This window comes from Protopterus annectens, chromosome 2.part0 (genome assembly GCF_019279795.1).
Source record: "Protopterus annectens isolate FY-2018-M chromosome 2.part0, PAN1.0, whole genome shotgun sequence".
Taxonomy (NCBI): Eukaryota; Metazoa; Chordata; order Ceratodontiformes; family Protopteridae; genus Protopterus; species Protopterus annectens.
In genome coordinates, this window is record NC_056728.1 from 1,003,270,389 (window position 1) to 1,003,295,773 (window position 25,385).

The following is a 25,385-nucleotide window of genomic DNA, read 5'->3' on the forward strand; positions in this document are numbered from 1 at the left end:
ACAACGGCAATTAGGCATTCCTCAGGCACACAGGTGGATTGAGGAAGCAAACCGTAGGGAACAAAAGAGTAATAATTCAAAGGCATTGTTTTTAGACAAAGAAGATAATAATATAGTAGTAGTAACGGCTCCTCCGCTCCCACCACTCCCTTTTTCAGGATATGAAGTGGGTGGACAAGCTGGTCCACCTCCACGGTATCCTGATGTCTCAGTGAAACCAAAATCGTTTGTTAGAGATCCCATTGAAACTAGGTCCCAAACACGTAAAACACAGGGGGACATAGAATCGTATCAAATGGAGAGAAATTTACAAGCTGAGAGTGAGGAAGAAATATGTCCACTTATAGAGGTACCAAATCCTTAGGCAGGACAGGTTGGACAGGACCCAACCCTCTTGGTATATAGGCCGTGGACACCGGAGGATATCCGGAAGGCTACTGAGGGAATTCTCCATCCAAAAGTTAATTTTACAAAATTCCTAGAAGATTTACAAGGCATGAGGTTAAGTTACCACTTAAATGGGGAAGAAGTAGAAAAAGTAGTTAGACAAATTGTAGGTCCAGATTGGCACATGATTAGTGGCACCTGGAATCCTCGTAATGCAGAATTTAAGCCACTCCCACATAGTGACGCAGAACTTGACAATAGAGTAAAAGGCCTTACAGACCGAATCTCTGAGAAATGGAAACCTAGAGCAGACTGGACTTGTATTAATCAATGCATACAGCAAGAAAATGAAACAGTAGATGGGTACTATGCCAGATTATTAGAGTGCTTTAACAATCATAGTGGCATGACAGCTCCCAAAAATCAAATGAATGATTCCCCGTATGAACAACAATTGAAAAATGCATTTTTAAAAGGTTGCATTGCACCTATTAGTAGCTTCATTACAAAGCATATGATAGATCATCGAACAAGTAGGTTACAAGCCTTACTTGAATATGCTAGACATGCTGAAAGACATTTTAATAGCAAAAAGAAAAAGAAAGTGCAAGTCTTTACTGCTGAAGATGGAGCTGAAGTTTATGTATTACAGTCTGGTAAAAAGGGTAAGAAAAATGCACAGGGAAATAAACAGTCTGGCAAATGGTCAGAGGACTTTGAAGAAAGGAAAAAGAGAGGTGAATGCTTTAAGTGCAGGAAGAAAGGACATCTAGCTAGGGATTGCAAACAAAATAAGAAGGTAACCACAGAGGATAAGGGAGATGAGGACTGACTATATGATGGTGAAGATACACCATGCAAGAGTCAGAAATCATTGGGAAAAGACAATAAAGAGAGGACAAATGTAAATGTGATAGAAGGAGTAGAGGAAGTGCAAGTAGACATGGAAGATGAAGAAAATGAGATTTTAGATTTAGCATTATTGAGCCTTGAGCTCTACCTAGCAGACACAAAACCGGAAGTTACACTTCTGGTGGAGGGGAAGGAAGTTAAATTCCTCTGTGATTCAGGAGCATCACGGACTCTGATACACCCCTCCAAGTTACCAGAACTTTCAGAATCACCTCATTATATATTAGTGAAAGCTGCAAATGGACAGCTATACCGGGAACCACTTTCCCATGATATAGCAATAATTGACCCTGTTTCAAGGATGACTCAAAGGAGTAAAATTGTTGTTTCTACAAAATGCCCAGTGAACCTATTAGGTAGGGACCTTATGCAGATATTTGGTATAGCAGTAGTTCCGACTATGCAGGGTATGGAGGCACAGCGACAAATGGATACTTTTGTGGTGCGATCGGAGGGGAAGACTTTTTACTGGTACAGCCAGGACTTAGTTACAACTGGTCGAGGGGCAGTGACCGAGGAACTGATGAACATAGCCATCAGTAAATCCCCCTCCCTTGACACTGACAGACAGCATTTGTTACATTGTACTCTGTATTACTGTAGCACACCAGGACCTGTTAAGGAATATGAGCAAGAATTGTTCAGAAATCATGCAAACAGATTAGTGTTACGTAATCTGTATTGGGATACTGAGGGAAACAGTGTTGTTAGCTGTTCATTACCTCAAGAATTCCTTGCACTATACAAATCTAATCGATTACCACATGTCAGTTTAACTAAGAACAAAAATGCAAAATGGGCAGACCTAGGAGAAAAGGTAACAAGATGGGAAAAGCAAACTGAATTAGAATTATCAGAACAGGGAATACAGAAACAGAGACTGAATTGGTTAACACAGGCACATCCAGCTGTACACTTGCAGTCTAGCGAGGACAGCTGACTGGCATTTTTATTAGAAGAAGAAGAAAAAGCCTTATGTGACATACCAGACATTCTTTGGTCAACAGGCAAGTCAGATGTAGGACTTATTTGAACAGCAGAACCAGTTATTATTACACCAAAGTCAGCATTCAGACCACAGAAGAGACAATATCCTTTAAGAAAGGATGCAGAAATAGGAATCAAACCTATAATAGCAGCATTACTTAAGGAAGGAGTACTGGTAGAATCTCCTGATTCACCATGTAATACACCCCTATTTCCTGTTAAAAAGGCAAATGGGGAATGGCGTATGGTTCAGGACTTACAAGCTGTAAATAATGCAGTAATACCTAGAGCACCTATGGTGCCAGATCCACACACTTTGTTAAATTATTTGAAACCTCACCAGAAATATTTCACTGTGGTAGATATCAGCAATGCTTTTTTTTTCAATACCTATACATCCTGATAGCCAATATTGGTTTGCATTTACATTTCAGGGAAAGAGGTATACCTATACTCTACCACAGGGATATTGTGAGAGTCCAACAATATTTGCACAAGAAATGGCTAGTAATTTGGTGGGATTCACCCCACGGGTAGTGAAATTCTACTTTATGTAGGCGACATCTTGCTAGTAGCCCCACCCAGCAGCAATGCAGGAGGATACCATAGCACTGTTACAATTCTTAGCAACACAGGGACACAAAGTAAACAAACGCAAACTACAGCTTTGGAGAAAACAGGTTAGATACCTAGGATATGCAATATCCAAAGAAGGTAGAATATTAGATGAGGAAAGAAAGACAGCGATTTTACAAGCACCCAAACCAGTGACCAAGAAGGAAATGATGTCCTTCCTGGGAACAATTAACTTCTGCCGGATTTGGATACCAAAGTATGCTTTGGAATCTGCTCCACTGACCGACCTAATATACAAAAAACCGATGGCAGCACAAGATTTATTACAATGGACACCTGAAGCAGAAATGGCTTTCTGCAGGTTGAAGCAATTAATAGCTTCTTCATTAGTCCTAGGACTACCAAACTATCATAAACATTTCTTTCAAACTGTAGACTGTAAGCAGGGATATATGACATCAGTATTGACACAACAACATGGGGATAAACAATGCCCCATAGCTTACTATTCATCACAATTAGACCCAGTGGCGCGATCCTTGCCCCACTGTGTACAAGCAGTAGTCGCAGCTGCAATGGCAGTACAGGCTTCGGCCTCAGTGGTGTTATTCCACCCTCTCACATTGAGAGTGCCTCATGCAGTTGTGATAATTTTACTGCAAGAAAAGGTAGCATATCTTTCTCCTGCTAGACACCTTTCCTGTATGACTATACTGTTGAGCCAACCTCATATAACAATTGAACGGTGCACAACATTAAATCCATCAACTTTGCTCCCAACTCCTGCTGATGGCACACCACACAGTTGCCTGCAGGAAATTGAGCAGAAAACATTACCCAGACAAGATCTCACGGATATTCCCTTGGATAAGGCCGAGGTGACATATTACGTGGACGGCTCATGCAGAAGGGGCCCTACAGGAAAAAACTTAGTGGGGTATGCAATAGTCACAGACACTGAAACCTTAGAAGCCCGATCCTTACCACATAACTTGTCTGCACAAGCAGCAGAATTGATTGCCTTAACACAAGCCTGTACTTTAGCAAAAGACAAATGTGTAAACATATACACTGACAGTCAGTATGCTTTTTCTACTGTACATGTTTTTGCACAGCAGTGGAAAAATAGAGGGATGATAACATCTAGTGGTAAACCAATTAATCATGCGCACTTTATTTTAGAATTGTTAGAATCTATTCAATTACCTACTAAAGTAGCTATTTGCAAATGCGTAGCTCATACGAAACAGCAGGACAGAATTTCAAAAGGAAATGCAAGAGCTGATGCAGCTGCAAAACAAGCAGCTTCAGACTCAGAAACTTTACTTTTAGACGAGGAATTACAACCCTCTGAAATTTTAGATTTAGAAATGTTAAAAACGATGCAGATGCTTACCACAAAAGCAGAAAAACAAAAATGGGAAAGACGAGGAGCAAGCCTTAAAAACGGGCTGTACATCTCCAAAGAGAAAAAAACAATTTTGCCGTCTAATTTGTTTAGATATGCAGCTTTGTTGAGCCATGGGCAGTGCCATGTCTCAACAGGGGGGATGGTACAGTTAGTAAGCCGAATATTCCAAACATATGGATTCATAAATTACACAAAAAAATTTTGTACGGCATGTCATATTTGTAACAAACATCATGCACAAGGGGCATTAAAACCTAAACAAGGAAGTTTTCCTACACCGCCATATCCGTTCCATACTATTTCTATGGATTTTATAGAAGTGGACAAATGTGATAACAAAAAGTACTGCCTTGTCATTGTAGATATGTTTTCCAAATGGGTGGAAGCCTTTCCGACTAAAAACCCGGATGTAACAACAGTGGAAAAAGCTCTCATAAAGGAGATTATCCCTAGATTTGGTATACCGGAAAGGATCTATAGTGACAATGGTACACATTTTGTGAATCAGACCATACAGCAATTGGGATGCTTCTTTGGGATTTCCCTTAAGAACCATTGTGCTTATCACCCTCAGTCTGCAGGACTGGTGGAGAGGCACAATGGAGTCCTCAAGAACAAACTTAAGAAGTTAGTCAATGAAACTCAAAAGAACTGGGTGCACTGTCTGCCTCTGGCGCTGCTGAGTATGCGAACGGTTCCAAATGCAAAGGGGTTGACTCCTTTTGAAATGGTGTTTGGGAGGGCATATTATGTACCTCAGTGGAAAGCTCTCATGCCTGCAGACCAGGAGGCTGATAGTTCGCTAGTTATATGAGGAAACTGTTAACAAATAAATCTCTTTTGCAGTTTAACTCTTTTTCAGATAAAGAACAGACCAGACCACTGGAAGTGATTCTAGCCCTGGGGTCCTGGATCTGGGTGAAGGTCACAAAGAGGAAGAATTGGGCAAGCCCGAAGTGGGAAGGACCGTACCAGGTGCTGTTGGCCATGCCTACTGCGGTTAGAATAGCCGAGAGGACTTCTTGGATTCATTTAACGCATTGTAAACCGGTAAAGAACTTTCAACTTGATAAAAACATTGTAACTGTTCCGCAACAAGAACAAAATGGCCAAAGATAGAAATTCAGACCAACCTCAAAAATGTTAAATAATCATATTATTGAGCGTACACTTTTTGACTGTACTTTTGACAATTTTCTTTGTGTTGTGGTTTTTTCATTTCTCAACCACACAAGTAAAACTGGATAAACGTGATGAAACATTCATAGACTGGCATCCAAACTTTAACACATACCTAGCAATTAAACGTGTATATGCTGAGACTATGAACATTTCAAACTGCTGGGTTTGTACAGCTATACCAACAGCATATGAAGGACTACTAATGTCCACTGTTCCTTTAGGGATCAATGAGACTTGGGAAAATTTACTTTTTGACACAGGAACTGTGAGATCACAGGATAAAATAGCATTGTATTTACCTGTTACACAAAAGGGGATTGTGTGTTTTTTTCAAAAATGATACTCTCCAGGTGGGTTGGAGTAACTGTAACATAACAATATCTTATAAATGTTATATTAAGACTAAAACTGGGGGTACCGTTTGCAATACTAACTATGATTCATATTTGAACTCAATGAAAACGACATTGAATGAAGTACAAGGAAATCCTGTTTTGATTAAACAATTGCCAATCATAGATAAGAAAATGTTTCATGCAGGGCTAGTGCGTATTAGCACTAAAGTTGAAAACTGTTATTTTGTGTGTGGGAAAAAGGCATACAAATGGCTACCTGAGAATTGGTCCGGCAGTTGTTTTTTGGGCTACCTGGTTCCGGCCATATGACACACTGCGGAATTACCTCTGTGTAAAATATGGAACGTGAGAGATGTTTCCAAGAAAACCAAAGATCAGGGAGCATCACGGACTCTAATACACCCCTCCAAGTTACCAGAACATTCAGAATCACCTCATTATATATTAGTGAAAGCTGCAAATGGACAGCTATACCGGGAACCACTTTCCCATGATATAGCAATAATTGACCCTGTTTCAAGGATGACTCAAAGGAGTAAAATTGTTGTTTCTGCAAAATGCCCATTGAACCTATTAGGTAGGGACCTTATGCAGATATTTGGTATAGCAGTAGTTCCGACTATGCAGGGTATGGAGGCACAGCGACAAATGGATACTTTTGTGGTGCGATCGGAGGGGGAGACTTTTTACTGGTACAGCCAGGACTTAGTTACAACTGGTCGAGGGGCAGTGACCGAGGAACTGATGAACATAGCCATCAGTAAATCCCCCTCCCTTGACACTGACAGACAGCATTTGTTACATTGTACTCTGTATTACTGTAGCACACCAGGACCTGTTAAGGAATATGAGCAAGAATTGTTCAGAAATCATGCAAACAGATTAGTGTTACGTAATCTGTATTGGGATACTGAGGGAAACAGTGTTGTTAGCTGTTCATTACCTCAAGAATTCCTTGCACTATACAAATCTAATCGATTACCACGTCAGTTTAACTAAGAACAAAAATGTAAAATGGGCAGACCTAGGAGAAAAGGTAACAAGATGGGAAAAGCAAACTGAATTAGAATTATCAGAACAGGGAATACAGAAACAGAGACTGAATTGGTTAACACAGGCACATCCAGCTGTACACTTGCAGTCTAGCGAGGACAGCTGACTGGCATTTTTATTAGAAGAAGAAGAAAAAGCCTTATGTGACATACCAGACATTCTTTGGTCAGCAGGCAAGTCAGATGTAGGACTTATTCGAACAGCAGGACCAGTTATTATTACACCAAAGTCAGCATTCAGACCACAGAAGAGACAATATCCTTTAAGAAAGGATGCAGAAATAGGAATCAAACCTATAATAGCAGCATTACTTAAGGAAGGAGTACTGGTAGAATCTCCTGATTCACCATGTAATACACCCCTATTTCCTGTTAAAAAGGCAAATGGGGAATGGCGTATGGTTCAGGACTTACAAGCTGTAAATAATGCAGTAATACCTAGAGCACCTACGGTGCCAGATCCACACACTTTGTTAAATTATTTGAAACCTCACCAGAAATATTTCACTGTGGTAGATATCAGCAATGCTTTTTTTTTCAATACCTATACATCCTGATAGCCAATATTGGTTTGCATTTACATTTCAGGGAAAGAGGTATACCTATACTCGACTACCACAGGGATATTGTGAGAGTCCAACAATATTTGCACAAGAAATGGCTAGTAATTTGGCGAGATTCACCCCACCGGGGCGTAGTGAAATTCTACTTTATGTAGACGACATCTTGCTAGTAGCCCCCACCCAGCAGCAATGCAGGGAGGATACCATAGCACTGTTACAATTCTTAGCAACACAGGGACACAAAGTAAACAAACGCAAACTACAGCTTTGGAGAAAACAGGTTAGATACCTAGGATATGTAATATCCAAAGAAGGTAGAATATTAGATGAGGAAAGAAAGACAGCGATTTTACAAGCACCCAAACCAGCGACTAAGAAGGAAATGATGTCCTTCCTGGGAACAACTAACTTCTGCCGGAGTTGGATACCAAAGTATGCTTTGGAATCTGCTCCACTGACCGACCTAATATACAAAAAACCGATGGCAGCACAAGATTTATTACAATGGACACCTGAAGCAGAAATGGCTTTCTCAGGTTGAAGCAATTAATAGCTTCTTCATTAGTCCTAGGACTACCAAACTATCATAAACATTTCTTTCAAACTGTAGACTGTAAGCAGGGATATATGACATCAGTATTGACACAACAACATGGGGATAAACAATGCCCCATAGCTTACTATTCATCACAATTAGACCCAGTGGCGCGATCCTTGCCCCACTGTGTACAAGCAGTAGTCGCAGCTGCAATGGCAGTACAGGCTTCGGCCTCAGTGGTGTTATTCCACCCTCTCACATTGAGAGTGCCTCATGCAGTTGCGATAATTTTACTGCAAGAAAAGGTAGCATATCTTTCTCCTGCTAGACACCTTTCCTGTATGACTATACTGTTGAGCCAACCTCATATAACAATTGAACGATGCACAACATTAAATCCATCAACTTTGCTCCCAACTCCTGCTGATGGCACACCACACAGTTGCCTGCAGGAAATTGAGCAGAAAACATTACCCAGACAAGATCTCACGGATATTCCCTTGGATACGGCCAAGGTGACATATTACGTGGATGGCTCATGCAGAAGGGGCCCTACAGGAAAAACCTTAGTGGGGTATGCAATAGCCACAGACACTGAAACCTTAGAAGCCCAATCCTTACCACATAACTTGTCTGCACAAGCAGCAGAATTGATTGCCTTAACACAAGCCTGTACTTTAGCAAAAGACAAATGTGTAAACATATACACTGACAGTCAGTATGCTTTTTCTACTGTACATGTTTTTGCACAGCAGTGGAAAAATAGAGGGATGATAACATCTAGTGGTAAACCAATTAATCATGCACACTTTATTTTAGAATTGTTAGAATCTATTCAATTACCTACTAAAGTAGCTATTTGCAAATGCGTAGCTCATACGAAACAGCAGGACAGAATTTCAAAAGGAAATGCAAGAGCTGATGCAGCTGCAAAACAAGCAGCTTCAGACTCAGAAACTTTACTTTTAGATGAGGAATTACAACCCTCTGAAATTTTAGATTTAGAAATGTTAAAAACGATGCAGATGCTTACCACAAAAGCAGAGAAACAAAAATGGGAAAGAGGCGAGCAATCCTTGAAAACGGGCTGTACATCTCCAAAGAGAAAAAAACAATTTTGCTGTCTAATTTGTTTAGATATGCAGCTTTGTTGAGCCATGGGCAGTGCCATGTCTCAACAGGGGGGATGGTACAGTTAGTAAGCCGAATATTCCAAACATATGGATTCATAAATTACACAAAAAAATTTTGTGCGGCATGTCATATTTGTAACAAACATCATGCACAAGGGGCATGAAAACCTAAACAAGGAAGTTTTCCTACACCGCCATATCCGTTCCATACTATTTCCATGGATTTTATAGAAGTGGACAAATGTGATAACAAAAAGTACTGCCTTGTCATTGTAGATATGTTTTCCAAATGGGTGGAAGCCTTTCCGACTAAAAACCCAGATGCAACAACAGTGGAAAAAGCTCTCATAAAGGAGATTATCCCTAGATTTGGTATACCGGAAAGGATCTATAGTGACAATGGTACACATTTTATGAATCAGACCATACAGCAATTGGGATGCTTCTTTGGGATTTCCCTTAAGAACCATTGTGCTTATCACCCTCAGTCTGCAGGACTGGTGGAGAGGCACAATGGAGTCCTCAAGAACAAACTTAGGACGTTAGTCAATGAAACTCAGAACTGGGTGCACTGTCTGCCTCTGGCGCTGCTGAGTGTGCGAACGGTTCCAAATGCAAAGGGTTTGACTCCTTTTGAAATGGTGTTTGGGAGGGCATATTATGTACCTCAGTGGAAAGCTTTCATGTCTGCAGACTAGGAGGCTGATAGTTTGCTAGCTAGTTATGTGAGGAAACTGTTAACAAATAAATCTCTTTTGCAGTTTAACTCTTTTTCAGATAAAGAACAGACCAGACCATTGGAAGTGATTCTAGCCCCGGGGTCCTGGATCTGGATGAAGGTCACAAAGAGGAAGAATTGGGCAAGCCCAAAGTGGGAAGGACCGTACCAGGTGCTGTTGGCCATGCCTACTGAGGTCAGAATAGCCGAGAGGACTTCTTGGATTCATTTAACGCATTGTAAACCGGTAAAGAACTTTCAACTTGATAAAAACATTGTAACTGTTACACAACAAGAACAAAATGGCCAAAGATAGAAATTCAGACCAACCTCAAAAATGTTAAATAATCATATTATTGAGCGTACACTTTTTGACTGTACTTTTGACAATTTTCTTTGTGTTGTGGTTTTTTCATTTCTCAACCACACAAGTAAAACTGGATAAACGTGATGAAACATTCATAGACTGGTATCCAAACTTTAACACATACCTAGCAATTAAACGTGTATATGCTGAGACTATGAACATTTCAAACTGCTGGGTTTGTACAGCTATACCAACAGCATATGAAGGACTACTAATGTCCACTGTTCCTTTAGGGATCAATGAGATTTGGGAAAATTTACTTTTTGACACAGGAACTGTGAGATCACAGGATAAAATAGCATTGTATTTACCTGTTACACAAAAGGGGATTGCGTTTTTCAAAAATGATACTCTCCAGGTGGGTTGGAGTAACTGTAACATAACAATATCTTATAAATGTTATATTAAGACTAAAACTGGGGGTACCGTTTGCAATACTAACTATGATTCATATTTGAACTCAATGAAAACGACATTGAATGAAGTACAAAGAAATCCTGTTTTGATTAAACAATTGTCAATCATAGATAAGAAAATGTTTCATGCAGGGCTAGTGCGTATTAGCACTAAAGTTGAAAACTGTTATTTTGTGTGTGGGAAAAAGGCATACAAATGGCTACCTGAGAATTGGTCCGGCAGTTGTTTTTTGGGCTACCTGGTTCCGGCCATATGACACACTGCGGAATTACCTCTGTGTAAAATACGGAACGTGAGAGATGTTTCCAAGAAAACCAAAGATCCAATCGAGAAACCTGTGAATCCAGTAGGGCGAGTTGAAGCAGGTTGGAAAGACCATAATTCCGTGAAGGACAAAGACAAATTGACTCATATGGACTTGAGTGACAGTGTTATATCTTGGGCAGGTATACTCCCAGCGTATGGTGCAGTCAAATCGATTTGGGAGCTGAGAAAACTGTCGAAACTTCTCGAAGTAATGAGTAATGCAACTTTTTCTGCTCTTGAATTAGTGACTGATGAACTGAATGCCATGAGAACTGTTGTGTTGCAAAATTGGATGGCTCTTGACTACACCCTAGCAGCGAGAGGTGGTACATGCATGCTTATCAAAGAAGAATGCTGTGCATATATTCCAGATAATAAGCATGAAATTAATAACCATCTGGAGGTGATTCAGCAGGTGTCGGCCATGACCAAACCAGGCCCAAACCCTCTGATGGATTTTTCCAGAATCTGTTTGGGGGGTGGGGTTCCATCCTAATGAATATTCTGATTGCCATTTGTGTGGGTTTACTCCTATTAGGAGCATGTGTTTGTTGTGGAATCCCCTGCATGAAAAGATTAATTAAAGATTTTATAGATATGTCTGTCTCTGAAACCTTGTATCAAGACATTGAACTTGAGGAATTGGTTCCAAATGAAATTCTCCTTGAAGTCTAAACTGAATGACTCTCTTAACTGCAAATCCTAAGTGGAAGAGGTTAGGAGAAGAAATAAGACTGTTTTCACTTCTGAGAATAGAATAAAAGGTATTAACAGGGGGAAAATGTTAGAAAAATATGTATTAATGTATATGTTTAGTGCTTATTAAGAAATAAGAAAGATATAATGCATTTTATTCTATTAATGTTATGACAAGAAAAATGAATTCATATGAAACTGCAAGAAGCTTTTGGAAACTGCAGTGTGCCTTTTTTTGCAAGTTGGCCTCTGACCCCAGCAGCTGCTAGCTCAGCAAGAATTGATGTTTATGCTTATCACAAGTGATTATCTGCTGGGTCAGGAAATTAAATGTGTGAAATAATGAGAATCTTCTGCTCTTTCCTGCTTGAGCAATCGGCCTTGTATATGTTGCTAGATAACGGACCAGCTGCAAGGAAGAAGTGATACATGTAAAAAAAGAAATGTATTGAGAACTGTATCTGCTGTTATGTTCGAATTAGCTCTGAACCTTGAGTGGCAACTTTTATAAAAGGGTATTATAACTAACCAGGTGGCTAGCAAGGCCACGTTGTTTACCAGAAAAACTTTTTAAGCAAAATGTAGTATCAGCATTTTAGATGAATAGAATATTGTAAGCTAAAGTGATGTAAAACCCCTTGTGACTGACTACGTCAGCCTGGTGGGTTAATACTAGTGAGAAATACTATAAAAGTTGTGTTCTTCCTGTTTCATTCAGACAAAATTCTGTACTTGTACGTTTTTTGCCTCCTGGTGTACACTAGTAAAGAACCTGAACCTGAACCTCCTGTGTATTGATCTTTTTATTACAGTGTTTTTCATTTAACAGATATGATGATAACAGACACACTTAGTTCCTGCAGCACAGTCAGTATTCATGTATTCTACAACACTCTCAATACATTTCTCTTAGTTTTTGCTATAGCTCAATCTCATTAGCTTTTTCACTATTTGAATCTTTTCTTTTAAATTGTCCATTAGTTTCCACATAGTCTTGTTTGCATTTTATAGGTTTGATTTTCCATTCATGGACAAATATTTTAAATTCCTGATTGTATACTGTGGACCATTGTCAGATATGGAAACTTCAGGTATTCCCTGTCTTCAGACTATAAACTCTAATTTCCTACTCATACTCGAGTTTGTTTTGTCTGTTAGTTTAACTCTTTTAGGGGAACTTGTAATAATAATTCCTACATATGTAATACCTGGTTCCCTTAAAATTAATCAGATCTGAACCAACTTGTTTCCATGAATCATCTGGTGCTAGTTTGTCAGAATCCATTCATTTGTATTGTTATTGTATGGATTGCAGATGGCACAACTCTATAACAATACTTCTTTCTGAGCTGATATTCCTGGACAAGCCTTTTCTCTCTTGTTCTTTCTTTGCTCTTTTCTATTCCCAGATACAACGTATGTATCCTTTCAAGCAGTTACTTTTTCATTTAAAAAGGAACTATTATTTTATCAGTGTTGAACATCACAAACATGACACAACTTATGTTTCTTATGAAAGTAAAATTTATACTGAATGTCCTTCTTTACTGTTGTCTTTTGCTTAGACTGTCCTTTCATGGTAACATCTTTCTGTAGTTCATAGGTAGGTCCTATTATCAGCCCTGGGGCCTATATAAGCCTAGCTAAAAAGGTACCCTGGCTTTCGCCACCCAAAAAAATTATTTTCCTGTGCCCCAGTCGAGCAGAGCCACAGAGGTAATCCCCGGGGTGAATTTCCGATCTCCCATCCAATCATAAAGATTTTTCTTGAAGAGTGCTAATGAGGAGCTTTGTTTGATATAGATAGGTAGTTTGTTCCAGAGTATGGGAAGTCTCTGGGACAGGAATCTATCCCTCCAGCATGTTCTGTTTATTGTGGTAACAAGGTTTAGGTCCCTAGAGCGTGTAGCTTGGAGGGATTGGGATTTCTTTAAGTGGACTATATCCAACAGCTCTGGTTTTGACATAGCTTTGTATGTTAGGCATGTAGTAGGCAATATGTGATGAAGTAAAGTTGGAGTTTTTAGTTACATTTTTAAGTCAGTATCTGTACACATCTGAAACTGCTTTACTTTTTCTTCTGTTGTCAGTTATTGTCACATCACCTAAAAAAAAATTATTTTATTTTTTCAAACAGTTTTCAGGGTCTATATTATATCCTCAAACGCTTAAAAAAGCGAATGCTGATTGATCGAACTTATTTTCGCGAAACTGCAAAATATTGAAGCAGCAGAAACTCTATTTTTTTCCTAGTGAAAGAATTTGGTTGTCTGTTTCTGTTGCTTTGGTATTTTCAGTGTTATGGTGGAAAGATACCGGTTGGATTCAGGTAAGTGTACGATTGTGTGGATGTGAGTGTTAGGGTGATTTAGGTGAGTTAGGGTTAGGGCTCAGGTTAGGTGTGTGTGCGATTGAGTGGACATGAGGGTTAGGGTGGATTTAAGTGAGTTAGGGTTAGGGAGCGAGTGAGGTGAGTGTGCGATAGTGACGGACCTTAGGGTTAGGGTTTGGGTTAAGGTAAGTGGGTAGTTAGTGGTGTGTGCATAGTTTAGTGTAGGGTTAGGTATCAGATTTTAGGTGTATGTGTGTGGATTTCTGTTTGTTTGGTGTGCTTGTGTTGTGTGTATGTGTTTTGGATCAGCGATTTTTTCCCTGGGAAAAAAATCGCTGATCTGACAGTTCAGGATTGCAAGGTTTTTTAAGCGTTCGATGATATAATATAGACCCTAGTTTTTCAGGCTTCTTTTGTAAATTTGCTCTACTGCTACATGGAGTTCCCTGCCTGGTCTGTACTTCACTTTCAGATCAAACGTCTTTAAATTACAGTCTTAGTCTCAAGAGATCCCTTATGGAAATCTTTCTGAATATTTTTAAAGGGTTTGATTACTGTTTATATCTAGTTATCTTTACCATAGATATATAACTGAAATTTCTCACATTTTTCCATTATTGATAAAAGATCATTTTCTATGTGATGCACACTTCTTTTGTGCATCTGCAAATGCTGCTTTCCCACAGGTATTCTTTGTTGCAGAATAGCTCATAAAATATTCTGAATTGCATCTATGCATGAATAAGCTGGTTTATTTACTTAATAGTGAAATGCAGTGCAATTTGCAAGTAGTGTTTCAGAACTCATTTCCTGCTTCCAACTCCATTTGTAGGCTATATCTTGTTCCAACAGTTCTCCTAGAGGCATACTTATCTCAAACATTTTGTAGAAATATTTGCAGAATACTGCATCACTCCTTAAAAATGTAATGTCTGCCTGTTTTTCAGTCTGGTGTTTGCATGACAGTTCAGATTTTTTATGTATACATTTTCAGACTCTCTTGACATCAGAGAGATATATCCCATGTATTTCAGTCTCATTGTTGTCTTCCATATTTGCTATTATTTAGCTTACAATTATCGCACGCTCTGTATACTCACCTTATTTAACCCTTGCATACTTTCTTTTCTACCATTTTAACCTTTACTCTAAGCTTATCCTCCAAAACCATTTGTAAACTATCATTGCTAGCCAAGAGTGTGCAATTTTAGCATAAGAACTTTCTCTAAGTATCCACTATTTCTAATAAATACATAGCAATGTTATTTCATTTTCTGGTCTTGCAGCAATGTAACTTTGTTTTTTGTCTATACTTTTTGCTTTCAGTTTTAATTTCTTCTCCTGAACTGAGCCTTAAATGGTTCTCATGGATGTAGCAACCTCACTGCAGATGAAATGCCAAGGAAGATTCTACTGAAGCCATACTTTCCTACTTGGCATATTATATGGTCATGGTTTGAAGCTTTGTTTCTCTAGTCGTATTTGTTTGAAACCCTAATTTGTTCTACTGCTGAAAAAAGTACTAGATGGTATAAGACTACTTTATAAACTGTAAACCATGGATCATGCTGTACTTTAATCAGTCGGTTAGGATCTTGTGGGTCAGTATAAATGTCAAACACATCTTTTTTATAACATTAACTATACATTTCACTAAATATGTTGCCTCTAATTGCCTCTTAATGACTTAGTGTCTCACATTCCCTTGGTTCTTCTTTAGCACATCATCTGAATACTATGGATATTTTTTAGGAATATTATTACTGGCAATATATCAGATTTTATTTGTATGTGATATTCTTCTGCAAATAAATCCATATAATACAGGTTATTACTGCTAATAAATTGGTATAATAGTACAGGTTATTACTGCTATGGCCCTGCATAATATTTGAAATGCTTTGACTGTGTGACTGATTATGGAGACGTGTAGTGTTTGCATTTACACTGTGAATTTGTTTTACCATTCTTAGTTTCTTATTAGCCATAAAACTACAGTATTAAGCTAATTCACATCTTGAAGAAATACTGTTTGTAAAAGAAGACTGAATGTTTTCCCTTTTTCATGATAGCAGTTTTTGATCAATATCATCATAAGTTATGAATAGGCACTCAACACTTTGTCAAAGTTATCTAGTCTCAGTGATTTAACATATTTTCAGAAAAGACATTACATCCTACACGTGTGATTTAAATTCTGAATTATGCAGTCCAGGGTTTAATTCAATTTACATACTGTGTAATTATGAATTAATTATTTTACCAGAGAGTGCTCCTATGTCACCCCCTGAAAAGGGGCACTTGCATAATTGGACATGTCAGGTTAACAAATAAATAAAATTAAAAAAAATAAATAAATAAAGAATTAAACCAAAGATAATTATAGACTTTTTATTTATTTGCAGTTTTTTAACCGGGAAGAGTTCACTGGGCCATGCAGAGCCCATTTTCAGTGGAGACCCAGCGAAAAAAGCTCCTCAGTAAAATCAAAATACAATTGAAGTACAGAACAAGTAATAATTATGTACATTGGTATATTGGCAATGTTTAACAATATTGGATAACAAAGATATAATCAATTCAGTACAAATAAATTTGTATGCAAAGGTAATATGCCATTTTTGAGTACAAATACATTTATATGTAGCGGTAGTAAGCCATTTTGAGAGTAAGACTGTTCATTAATTCTCAGTGTTTTTTTACAACAGTCTAACTCACATCCTTATCTCAAGGACTCAGAAACATTTTTACATTTCACAGTTTAAGGTCTTTTATACTTGCTTTGTTGTTCCCCTCTTTGCCTTTCTTAGCTCTCATTTTTATTTGTAATGCATTTTATCTACCATCCTGTCATGAAATGAAGTTCCTAGATTGGGTAATCTGAGGACCAAGAGAAAAATGGGCTGAAACACTTACAAATACTAAAAAAAGTATTTCAAGCAGCTTAAAGTTACTTAGTCTGAGGAAATGAAGATGATGTGTTCACTTTCTATAAACTACAAGCTAAAGAGGCAATTAACTAAAATCTGTCTTAAGCAGACTGCATCAATGTGATAGTGTCAAAATAATGTTTATCTTTGATGTGGTCAAGCAGTGTAGCAGAAATGACAAACATCTTCACTGCAGAACTAATGTTGGAAGGTTTTCTGTTCAAAACTCAACATCAATAAGCAGTTTTATACTTTGAACTGACTAAATTACAAAAATAGGTAAAATATGAATAGCATATTTGCATGTTATTCATCCTTATTGGCTTTTGGCTACTGCTGAATCAGCTGTCTGATATCTCCAGCCATCTGTAAAAGTGTGGGAATTGTGCTGGGGTACCTGCTTTGGTGTGTGTGTGTGTGTGTGTGTGTGTGTGTGTGTGTGTGTGTGTGTGTGTGTGTGTGTGTGTGTGTGAGAGAGACTGTCTGGATCAGGAAGATTGGAAAACGGCCTATGGCAGTTGATACGGAATCTCATCTATTTTATTTAGCTCATTCAAGACAGTTTTGGATGAGTGGGTGTGCAAAACCAGAAGCCCTGCTGATCTAAAACCCATGCTGTATGCAAATCCTAGACCAGTAGCCATCTCACCTACAAGCTGCTAATTATCAGCAGTCATTTTTAGGTCAAAGGTCAACAACGGGTACAAGCTTGTATGCATATCAAATAGTATTAACTCTAAGAAATGATAAGACATTCCTAACTCTTGAGTTCATCATTGCCCATTAACACACAATAGGTAGGTCTGATAAGCTTGGTACATGTGCCATTTACTCTAGGTCCTGTTGAATACTAGATCTTACTTATCAGCCAATCATTGTTGAGAGATATCTTCAAACATTCTCTTATCTGCAGATTATGTAATGTTATACATCTTACCTACTGTGTGATACACAGAATGGAGGAGTTGTTATTGTAAAGGACAGTTCTCGATCTGGTGACTCAGTGTCAGTGAAATGCAGCTGCTTTTTTGTCAGGTAAATGACTTCTGTTTCCTTCACAGTTAGATGCCGTACAGTACCTGGCACCTCTTTTGGAAGCTGATCATCTACAGGAGTAACGTGTATTATGACAACCTGCAATGAGGGAAGAAAAGAACTGGAACTGAGTATCTAAAAATAAAGTCAGGTATACATCTAACAGAATTTACTGCTTGCAATATTATTTTATAAAAGTGGTACAGCCACAAGAGTAATGTGTATCATGACAACCTGCAATGAGGGAAGAAAAAGAACTGGAGCCAAATACCTAAAAATAAAATCAGTTGTATGTCTAATGGAATTTACTGCTTGTAAGATTATCTTACAAAAGTGGTACAGCCACAGGTGTAATGTGTATTTTGACAACATGCAACAAAGGAACAAACAGGAGATGCCGTCAAGCATCACAACAAATAAATAGTTATGGCTGTAATATTACTTACTGCTTATAACATCAACTTACAAAGTGACACATCCATTTAGCTTGCATAGGAACACAATGCTTACATTATTAGAGATAACGCAGTGTTGCAAGGACTCTGTCCATATTAAGCCATAATTTACGTTAATTACCAAAAAAAGGTAAGTATAAAATATTTTCATTCAGCAGCGTATGCCTGAGTCTTAAAATCTACCAAATAAAATAACATGTGACAATAAATACAGCTGCAAAACTATGTGGTATTCTGTTACATCAGTGAAGGAGGCATGCAAAACAAAGTAGCTACAAGAATATTTAACATAATAGCATATCTTCATGCTGTTTATCACACACAAGAGTTATATAAAGTAACACCACTGATGTCAGAATTCTTGTACTTGGAAACATGCAACTTCCTAATGAAGGGCAAAGCAGGTTTGTATTAAAATATCCTAGAATTAATATGTTTTTGTTGGAGGTTGCATGGGAGGTGACTGATTGAATGTCTTAAAATTTGCCAATGGAGGAAGGTGGTGATAAATATGTTATTGGAATTTGTCAAGGTTTAGAGTTATGGCAGATGCATTTCTGTTACAGCTAATTTGGAAGGGAGGTGAAAGAAACTTTTGCACGGTTCAGTTATTTTTACATTCAGGTGATTACTGTGAAGGGAGCAGAGTTCTGTCTCCTTTTCTGGACCCAGTTCTGCAAATGCTATAATAGTTATATCCAAGAACGAAGAAGACTAAGGAGGGGCTACCTGGTTTAAGCCAGGACTGGCTGATGGACCTGTTGAACATCCACAAACAGAGTTAGAATTACCAGACCTAGGGACCTAAACCTTATCTGTAACATAAATAGGACATGCTGGAGGGACAGGCATGCGCCTTCATAGACTACTACCTTCTTTGAAGCAGGATTTCCCATCCATGTGAAGCAGAGCTCTTCCCTAACTCAGTTCAAATATAACTTGGACCACTGGATGGGGAATCAGAAATTTACCCCTGGACTGACACCTATCATTTCTATTAGACAGAGGCAGCCTGTAAATGCTTGACCATTGACCACCCATGCCTTGAGCCTACATATACCCCCTTAAAAATTACCCTAGGGTATCAAAACTTGTCAGATACATTTGAGAAGCATGTCAAGGCTTACAAAGTGAACCCCTGGGGTCATTAGCCTGATAATTCTGTAATGGCCAAAATATCAGGTTTTGTCTGGAAATCAGTACATTGATTTGGTCCGATTTATTTATGATACGTTTGGCATTTATTATATAGCAGGACTGAGATGCTGGTCCTGGGTTACCTGCAATGTTACTTTTTAAAAGGAGTATGAGAAGAATGGGGAATTATTTGTGGAGGTATTATGGAATTTTGATGTGGTATTTAATGGGCAGAAGCTGAAAATGCAAGTCATAATGTGACAGATGTGTGTTGAACTCAACCAGGTGGAACCTCACTCAGTTTGCACTTGATGAGGGATAGGGAAGTCAAGGTAAACAATTTTCTTTAAGAATGTCATACTGTGAGCATCTGATTGAAGAATTCTGCACTACTAGTCTATGCAGGCAGAAACCACAGTAATATACCAGTATTATCAATAAGCGTTGCCGCCTCACAGCAAGTGGTTCTCCGGTTCGATTCTCGGCTGGGGTGCCTTCTGTGCGGAGTCTGCATGTCCTCCCTGTGGTCGCGTGGGTTTCCTCCGGGTGCTCCGGTTTCCTCCCACATCCCAAAGACATGCTGTAGGTGGATTGGACACTCTAAATTGGCCCTAGGTGTGAGTGTGTGCATGTGTGTGCCTTCTGTGGAAGGTTGGGCGCCGGGCTGGCAACTCGACACTGTAAAACTCCACTGCCAATCATGAGCGGACATGTGATCTGTTGTGGCGACCCCTAACCGGGAAAAGCCGAAAGAAGAAGAAGAAGATTATAAATAACCATTACAGTTATTCTCCTGAAACTTTTGTAGCACCCAGACTGGCTTTTATTCTCATCTTAATATAACTAAGAGAAACATTATCAGGTAGACCCTTACCTTTATACCATTTTATGTAGATGTAGTATGTGAACAAAATAAGCAACAATATCATGCCTCTTTAAAGGATCCAGTCTAGTCACACTGTGTATTAGCTAAAGAACTGTATCTGCAAACAATCACAGCACACACAATTACCCCGTAAATTACATCCTTCTCTCTTTTTTGTAAGTGTGCGCATTTTGAAAAAGAAAGATATTTGTTCTGAGTTTTGATGCTAGCAGACCCTTAATGCACAGCATACCTGTGATTCAGACAGATTTGGTGGGTCAGAGCTGTCAGACAGAATGAATTCGAATGAATCCTCAAATATCTCGCCTCCTAAGTGACGGTAATATATCAGGGCATTAAAGAGATCCCTCTGCAGAAAGCTGGTAACTGGATAACCTGCAATTTGAGAACAGAACATGCTGTGACACAAAAGAATAATTGCAATTTTATTTATTTAGTTACAATTCTGGTGAGATAGAACTGCTACAAAAAGGAAATATACTTTTTCTACAGAAAAGTTCCTGGATGATCAATAAATAACATAAGAAAGAGAAGGAGAAAATGACATAAATGCAAAACAAAATATTTAAAGTTATGCTTCATCAAATTCATAATATAAATATTACCTGCATGGGTGGGAGCCTCACCTCAAAGGAGTGTGGGAACTTTACCTTCTTCATAAGTTATAGTGTATACATACAGATATGTGGTTGCATGAATTATTGCAAGGTATGTGTATGCAGACATGCAGTTAGACATATGTGTATTATGTGTTTGGAGAGTATTGCAGCTGGAGCACTGCCAGAAGTCTCTCCATTAGTCACCCTCTTGTCATATACCTTATCTCTAACAATGTCACCCACAAAACTGGCAGAGCAGTGCTCTTAGCTAAATGTTGCACTACACATTATGAATTCAGTGAACAGAAAATCTTTGGCATTACTTCACCTATAACATAACTATAGACTTGCTAAAATGACAGCAGATCCAGCCATCATCAGCAGGTCATCTTGCCTTTAATGCCAGGACTGCAGAGTTTTGGGTACTATTCCCACATCAACAGTCTGGCTTCATATTCTAGTACTGTCAGTGAGGTGCAGTCATTAGGGAGTGCTGCAGTAATTTCCCATTATTATAAAATAATTCAACAGAACTCCCTTTTAGTATCTGCCACAATCAGCACATTAGTAGTCTGTCAATATTTTTATTTGCTCTTCCAACTGCTCATAATTATAGCCACACACATTGATGTGTGCTGTTAACTCACTAACACCTAACCTGAGTAGAATTTTCTAGCTCCTGACATTTGTTGATTTCCTGTCTAGAAAACTTTCACTGGAGCTAAATTTATAAGAATACAGTTTTGCAACCTGCTTGAAAACCTTGAGAACTGTAGAAGTTACGAAGAAGGTGAAAAATAAGTAAGTTGATCATCACACACCCTTCTTCACAATGGCAATATTAACATGTCATCCAGACATAATGATGGTTTTATATTGAACAACTAATTATATAACACATACATTTTGTAACTATAATTATACCAGCAACGTAACATCTGTATAACCATTGTATATAGGCACACGCATATGTGATCTTTAATTTATAGTAAAGCAGTTTTGTGGGTGTCACTCCATTTTCAAGATATCAGCATAAATATGATTTGCATTCATAATTTTATATTTAATTGAGAAATAAATGTAAATATATGCAAAGCATAGTTTGTAAGACACCAGTTATCAGCACAAAGTTTTTATGACATTTTGCATACTTTCTTTTGATACCATGGATTACCAAGGCATCACCTTCCAGTTCAAGGAATTCATTTTTTTTTAAATATGTCATTATATTTATAATATTTCAGGAAAATAACAGTGTCAGTGGCACAACACTGGCTTTTGGTGCAGGAGGTTTGGGTTCTATTCCCACACCAGGTAGATGGATTGCTGACCCTGCAATTCATACAGATTATATAAAAACAGCAATTAACAAAATTTACAAAAATATGTGGCAAAATAAATAAATACATTACACTTTCTCACCTACTGACTACATCGTTTGGCTCAGCAGGCATTCCTAATTTGGGTGCTACCTTGTCTTGTGAAATGTTATTCCACAGAGCCAATTTGTGAACACTCGCCAAATATTAAACCTGTAAAACAGACAATATATATATATATATATATATATATATATATATATATATATATATATATGTATATATATGCATATATATTTATATATATATATATACACAGTGGTTATAAGAGGTTTACACACTCCTGTTAAAATGCCAGGTTTTTGTGATATAAAAAAATGAGAACACAATAAATCATTTCAAAACTTTTCCCACCTTTAATGTGACCTATAACCTGTACAATTCAATTGAAAAACAAATCTGTTAGGGGAAAAAATATAAAAAACTTACAATACGCTGGTTGCATAAGTGTATACACCCTTAAACTAATACTTTGTTGAAACACCTTTTGATTTAATTACAACATTCAGTCTTCTTGGGTAGGAGTCTATCAGCTTGGCGCATCTTGACTTGGCAATATTTGCCCACTCTTCCTTGCAAAAGTGATCCAAATCTGTCAGATTGTGAGGACATCTCTTGTGCACAGCCCTATTCAGGTCACCCCATGGATTTTCTATTGGATTTAGGTCTGGGCTCTGGCTGGGCCATTCCAAAACTTTAATTTTCTTCTGGTGAAGCCATTCTTTTGTTGACTTGGATGTATATTTGGGGTTATTGTCATGTTGAAAGGTGAAATTCCTCTTCATCTTCAGCTTTCTAGCAGACGCCTGAAGGTTTTGGGCCAAAAGTAACTGGTATTTGGAACTGTTCATAATTCCCTCCACCTTGACTAAAGCCCCAGTTACAGGTGAAGAAAAGCAACCCCAAAGCATGATACTGCCACTACTATGCTTCACCGTGGGGCTGGTGTTCTTTTGGTGATGCAAAGTGTTGTTTTTGTGCCAAACATACTTTTGGAAATGTGTCCAAAAAGTTCAACCTTGGTCTCATCAGACCATAACACATTTTCCCACATTCTTTTAGGAGACTTGATGTATTGTTTTGCAAATTTTAGCCGGGCATGGATGTTTTTCTATGTAAGAAAAGGCTTCCATCTCGCAACCGTACCCCATAGTCCAGATATATGGAGAATACGGGAGATTTTTGCCAGAAATTCCTGCAGCTCCTTCAGTGTTGCTGTAGGTCTCCTGGCAGCCTCCCTGACCAGTTTTCGTCTTGTCTTTTCATCAATTTTGAAGGGACGTCCAATTCTTTGCAACGTCACTGTTGTCCCATATTTTCTCCACTTTTTGATGACTGTCTTCACTGTGTTCCATGGTATATCCAATGTTGTGGAAAATTTTTTGTACTCTTCTCCTGACTTGATACCTTTCAACAAGGAGATCTTTTTGATGCTCTGTAAGCTTTCTGAGAAACATGTCTTTTGCTGTAGCAGGCAACTGAGTAAATGTCAGGAAAATCCTACTAGGACAGCTGAACTTTATTTGGGGTTAATCAGAGTCTCTTTAATTGATGGCAGATGTGTACCCAAGAAGAATGAATGCTGTAATTAAATCAAAAAGTGATTCAACAAAGTATTAGTTTAAGCATGTGCACACTTACGCAACCAGCTTATTGTACGTTTTTTATGTTTTTTCCCTTAACAGATTTGTTTTTCAACTGAATTGTACAGGTTATAGGTCACATTAAAGGTGGGAAAAGTTTTGAAATGATTTACTGTGGTCTCATTTTTTATATCACAAAAGCCTGGCATTTTAACTCATTCAATCCCATGGAGTTTACGAAGTTTGCACTGTAACTTCCAATGGGCAGAGCCTAAGCCTTTTGATAGAATCAAATTATGTCCTCAGATTTCAAACAAATGTGCATATCTCTGGAACCATAGGGGATATGAAAGAAATATAACTAGCAAACTCTTCAATGCAAACTATCTTTATAGTGGTACTATTCTTTCGGTTCTATGTCTTAAACCAGATTTTATTAATCACAGTAAACACAGTAACTATTACATTTGTAGTATTTTGTAAACAAATTACAATATCTCAGCAACAACTAAAGTTACACACATGATGCCAGCAGCATTTTATTCATCTAGCTGAGAGCTTTGATATGAGGGTAAGGAGTTCTGTTTGTGTTAGATGGCTGCTGAGATATTTAGAAAAATGTGAAAATTATACCTATGGAAATTAATATCATAAAAAAATTAATATTTATTTACCTGTACTAGAAAGAGGTCAAATATTAATTCAGCTGAGTTTGCCATTGTGAAAGCTTTAAAATGATTTTTTTTAAACATTGTACATGGCATGGTTTTGGAATTATTGATGCAAATATGAACAAACAATATTTGACGTTAAGAGGTGTCAGTAGGAGTTAACTGCAGATGCACCTGGAGGTGTCACTCGGATGTAATGAGTTAACAGGGAGTATACACTTTTTATATTCACTGTACATATACATATATATATATATATATATATATATATATATATATATACACACACACACACATATATATATATATATATATATATGTATATATATTACTTACTGTAAAATAAGTATAAATGGCTGTCAAGTGGTAGTAGTAAAAAAAGTTTCTCAGCATTATTTAAGCTTTCATTTGATACCTAAAAGCACCACAGAAAATCCTTGTAGGGCAAACTAGTTATATAAATATTGCATCTGTTCTCTTAATTTTGAAAGAAAAATCATAGTATCTCAATTACTGACCATATAATTTTTGGTTCAGGCACTATTTGTGTGACTCATCCTATGAAATTATATACTACCCAGTGCTCCTAAGTGGACAGTGCCTAAAAACCCATAGATCTTACTCTGCCAATGAGTGCCATTACATGAGTAAAGGCTTCTACAAGCCCTCCAGCAAATACGATAAAAAAGGACCCAGAGCTATAACTAGTATTCAGTTGCTGCCTAAATGCTCAACATCAAATGTAGTGTGAAAGGCAAAGACAGCAAAGCAACAAAC

General features: G+C 37.9%; 1 protein-coding gene across 1 annotated transcript in view; it reads right to left on the reverse strand.

Annotated features, from left to right (window-relative positions):
* Window positions 1-25,385, reverse strand: part of FREM1 (FRAS1 related extracellular matrix 1) — a 1,066,140-nt gene that overhangs the window by 697,159 nt on the left and 343,596 nt on the right. The window contains exons 11-12 of the mRNA XM_044060374.1: window positions 20,609-20,751; window positions 17,801-17,997 (exon numbers count right to left, since the gene is read on the reverse strand). Of these exons, the coding sequence (XP_043916309.1) occupies window positions 17,801-17,997; window positions 20,609-20,751 (340 nt within the window). The remainder of the gene's footprint in view (window positions 1-17,800; window positions 17,998-20,608; window positions 20,752-25,385) is intronic.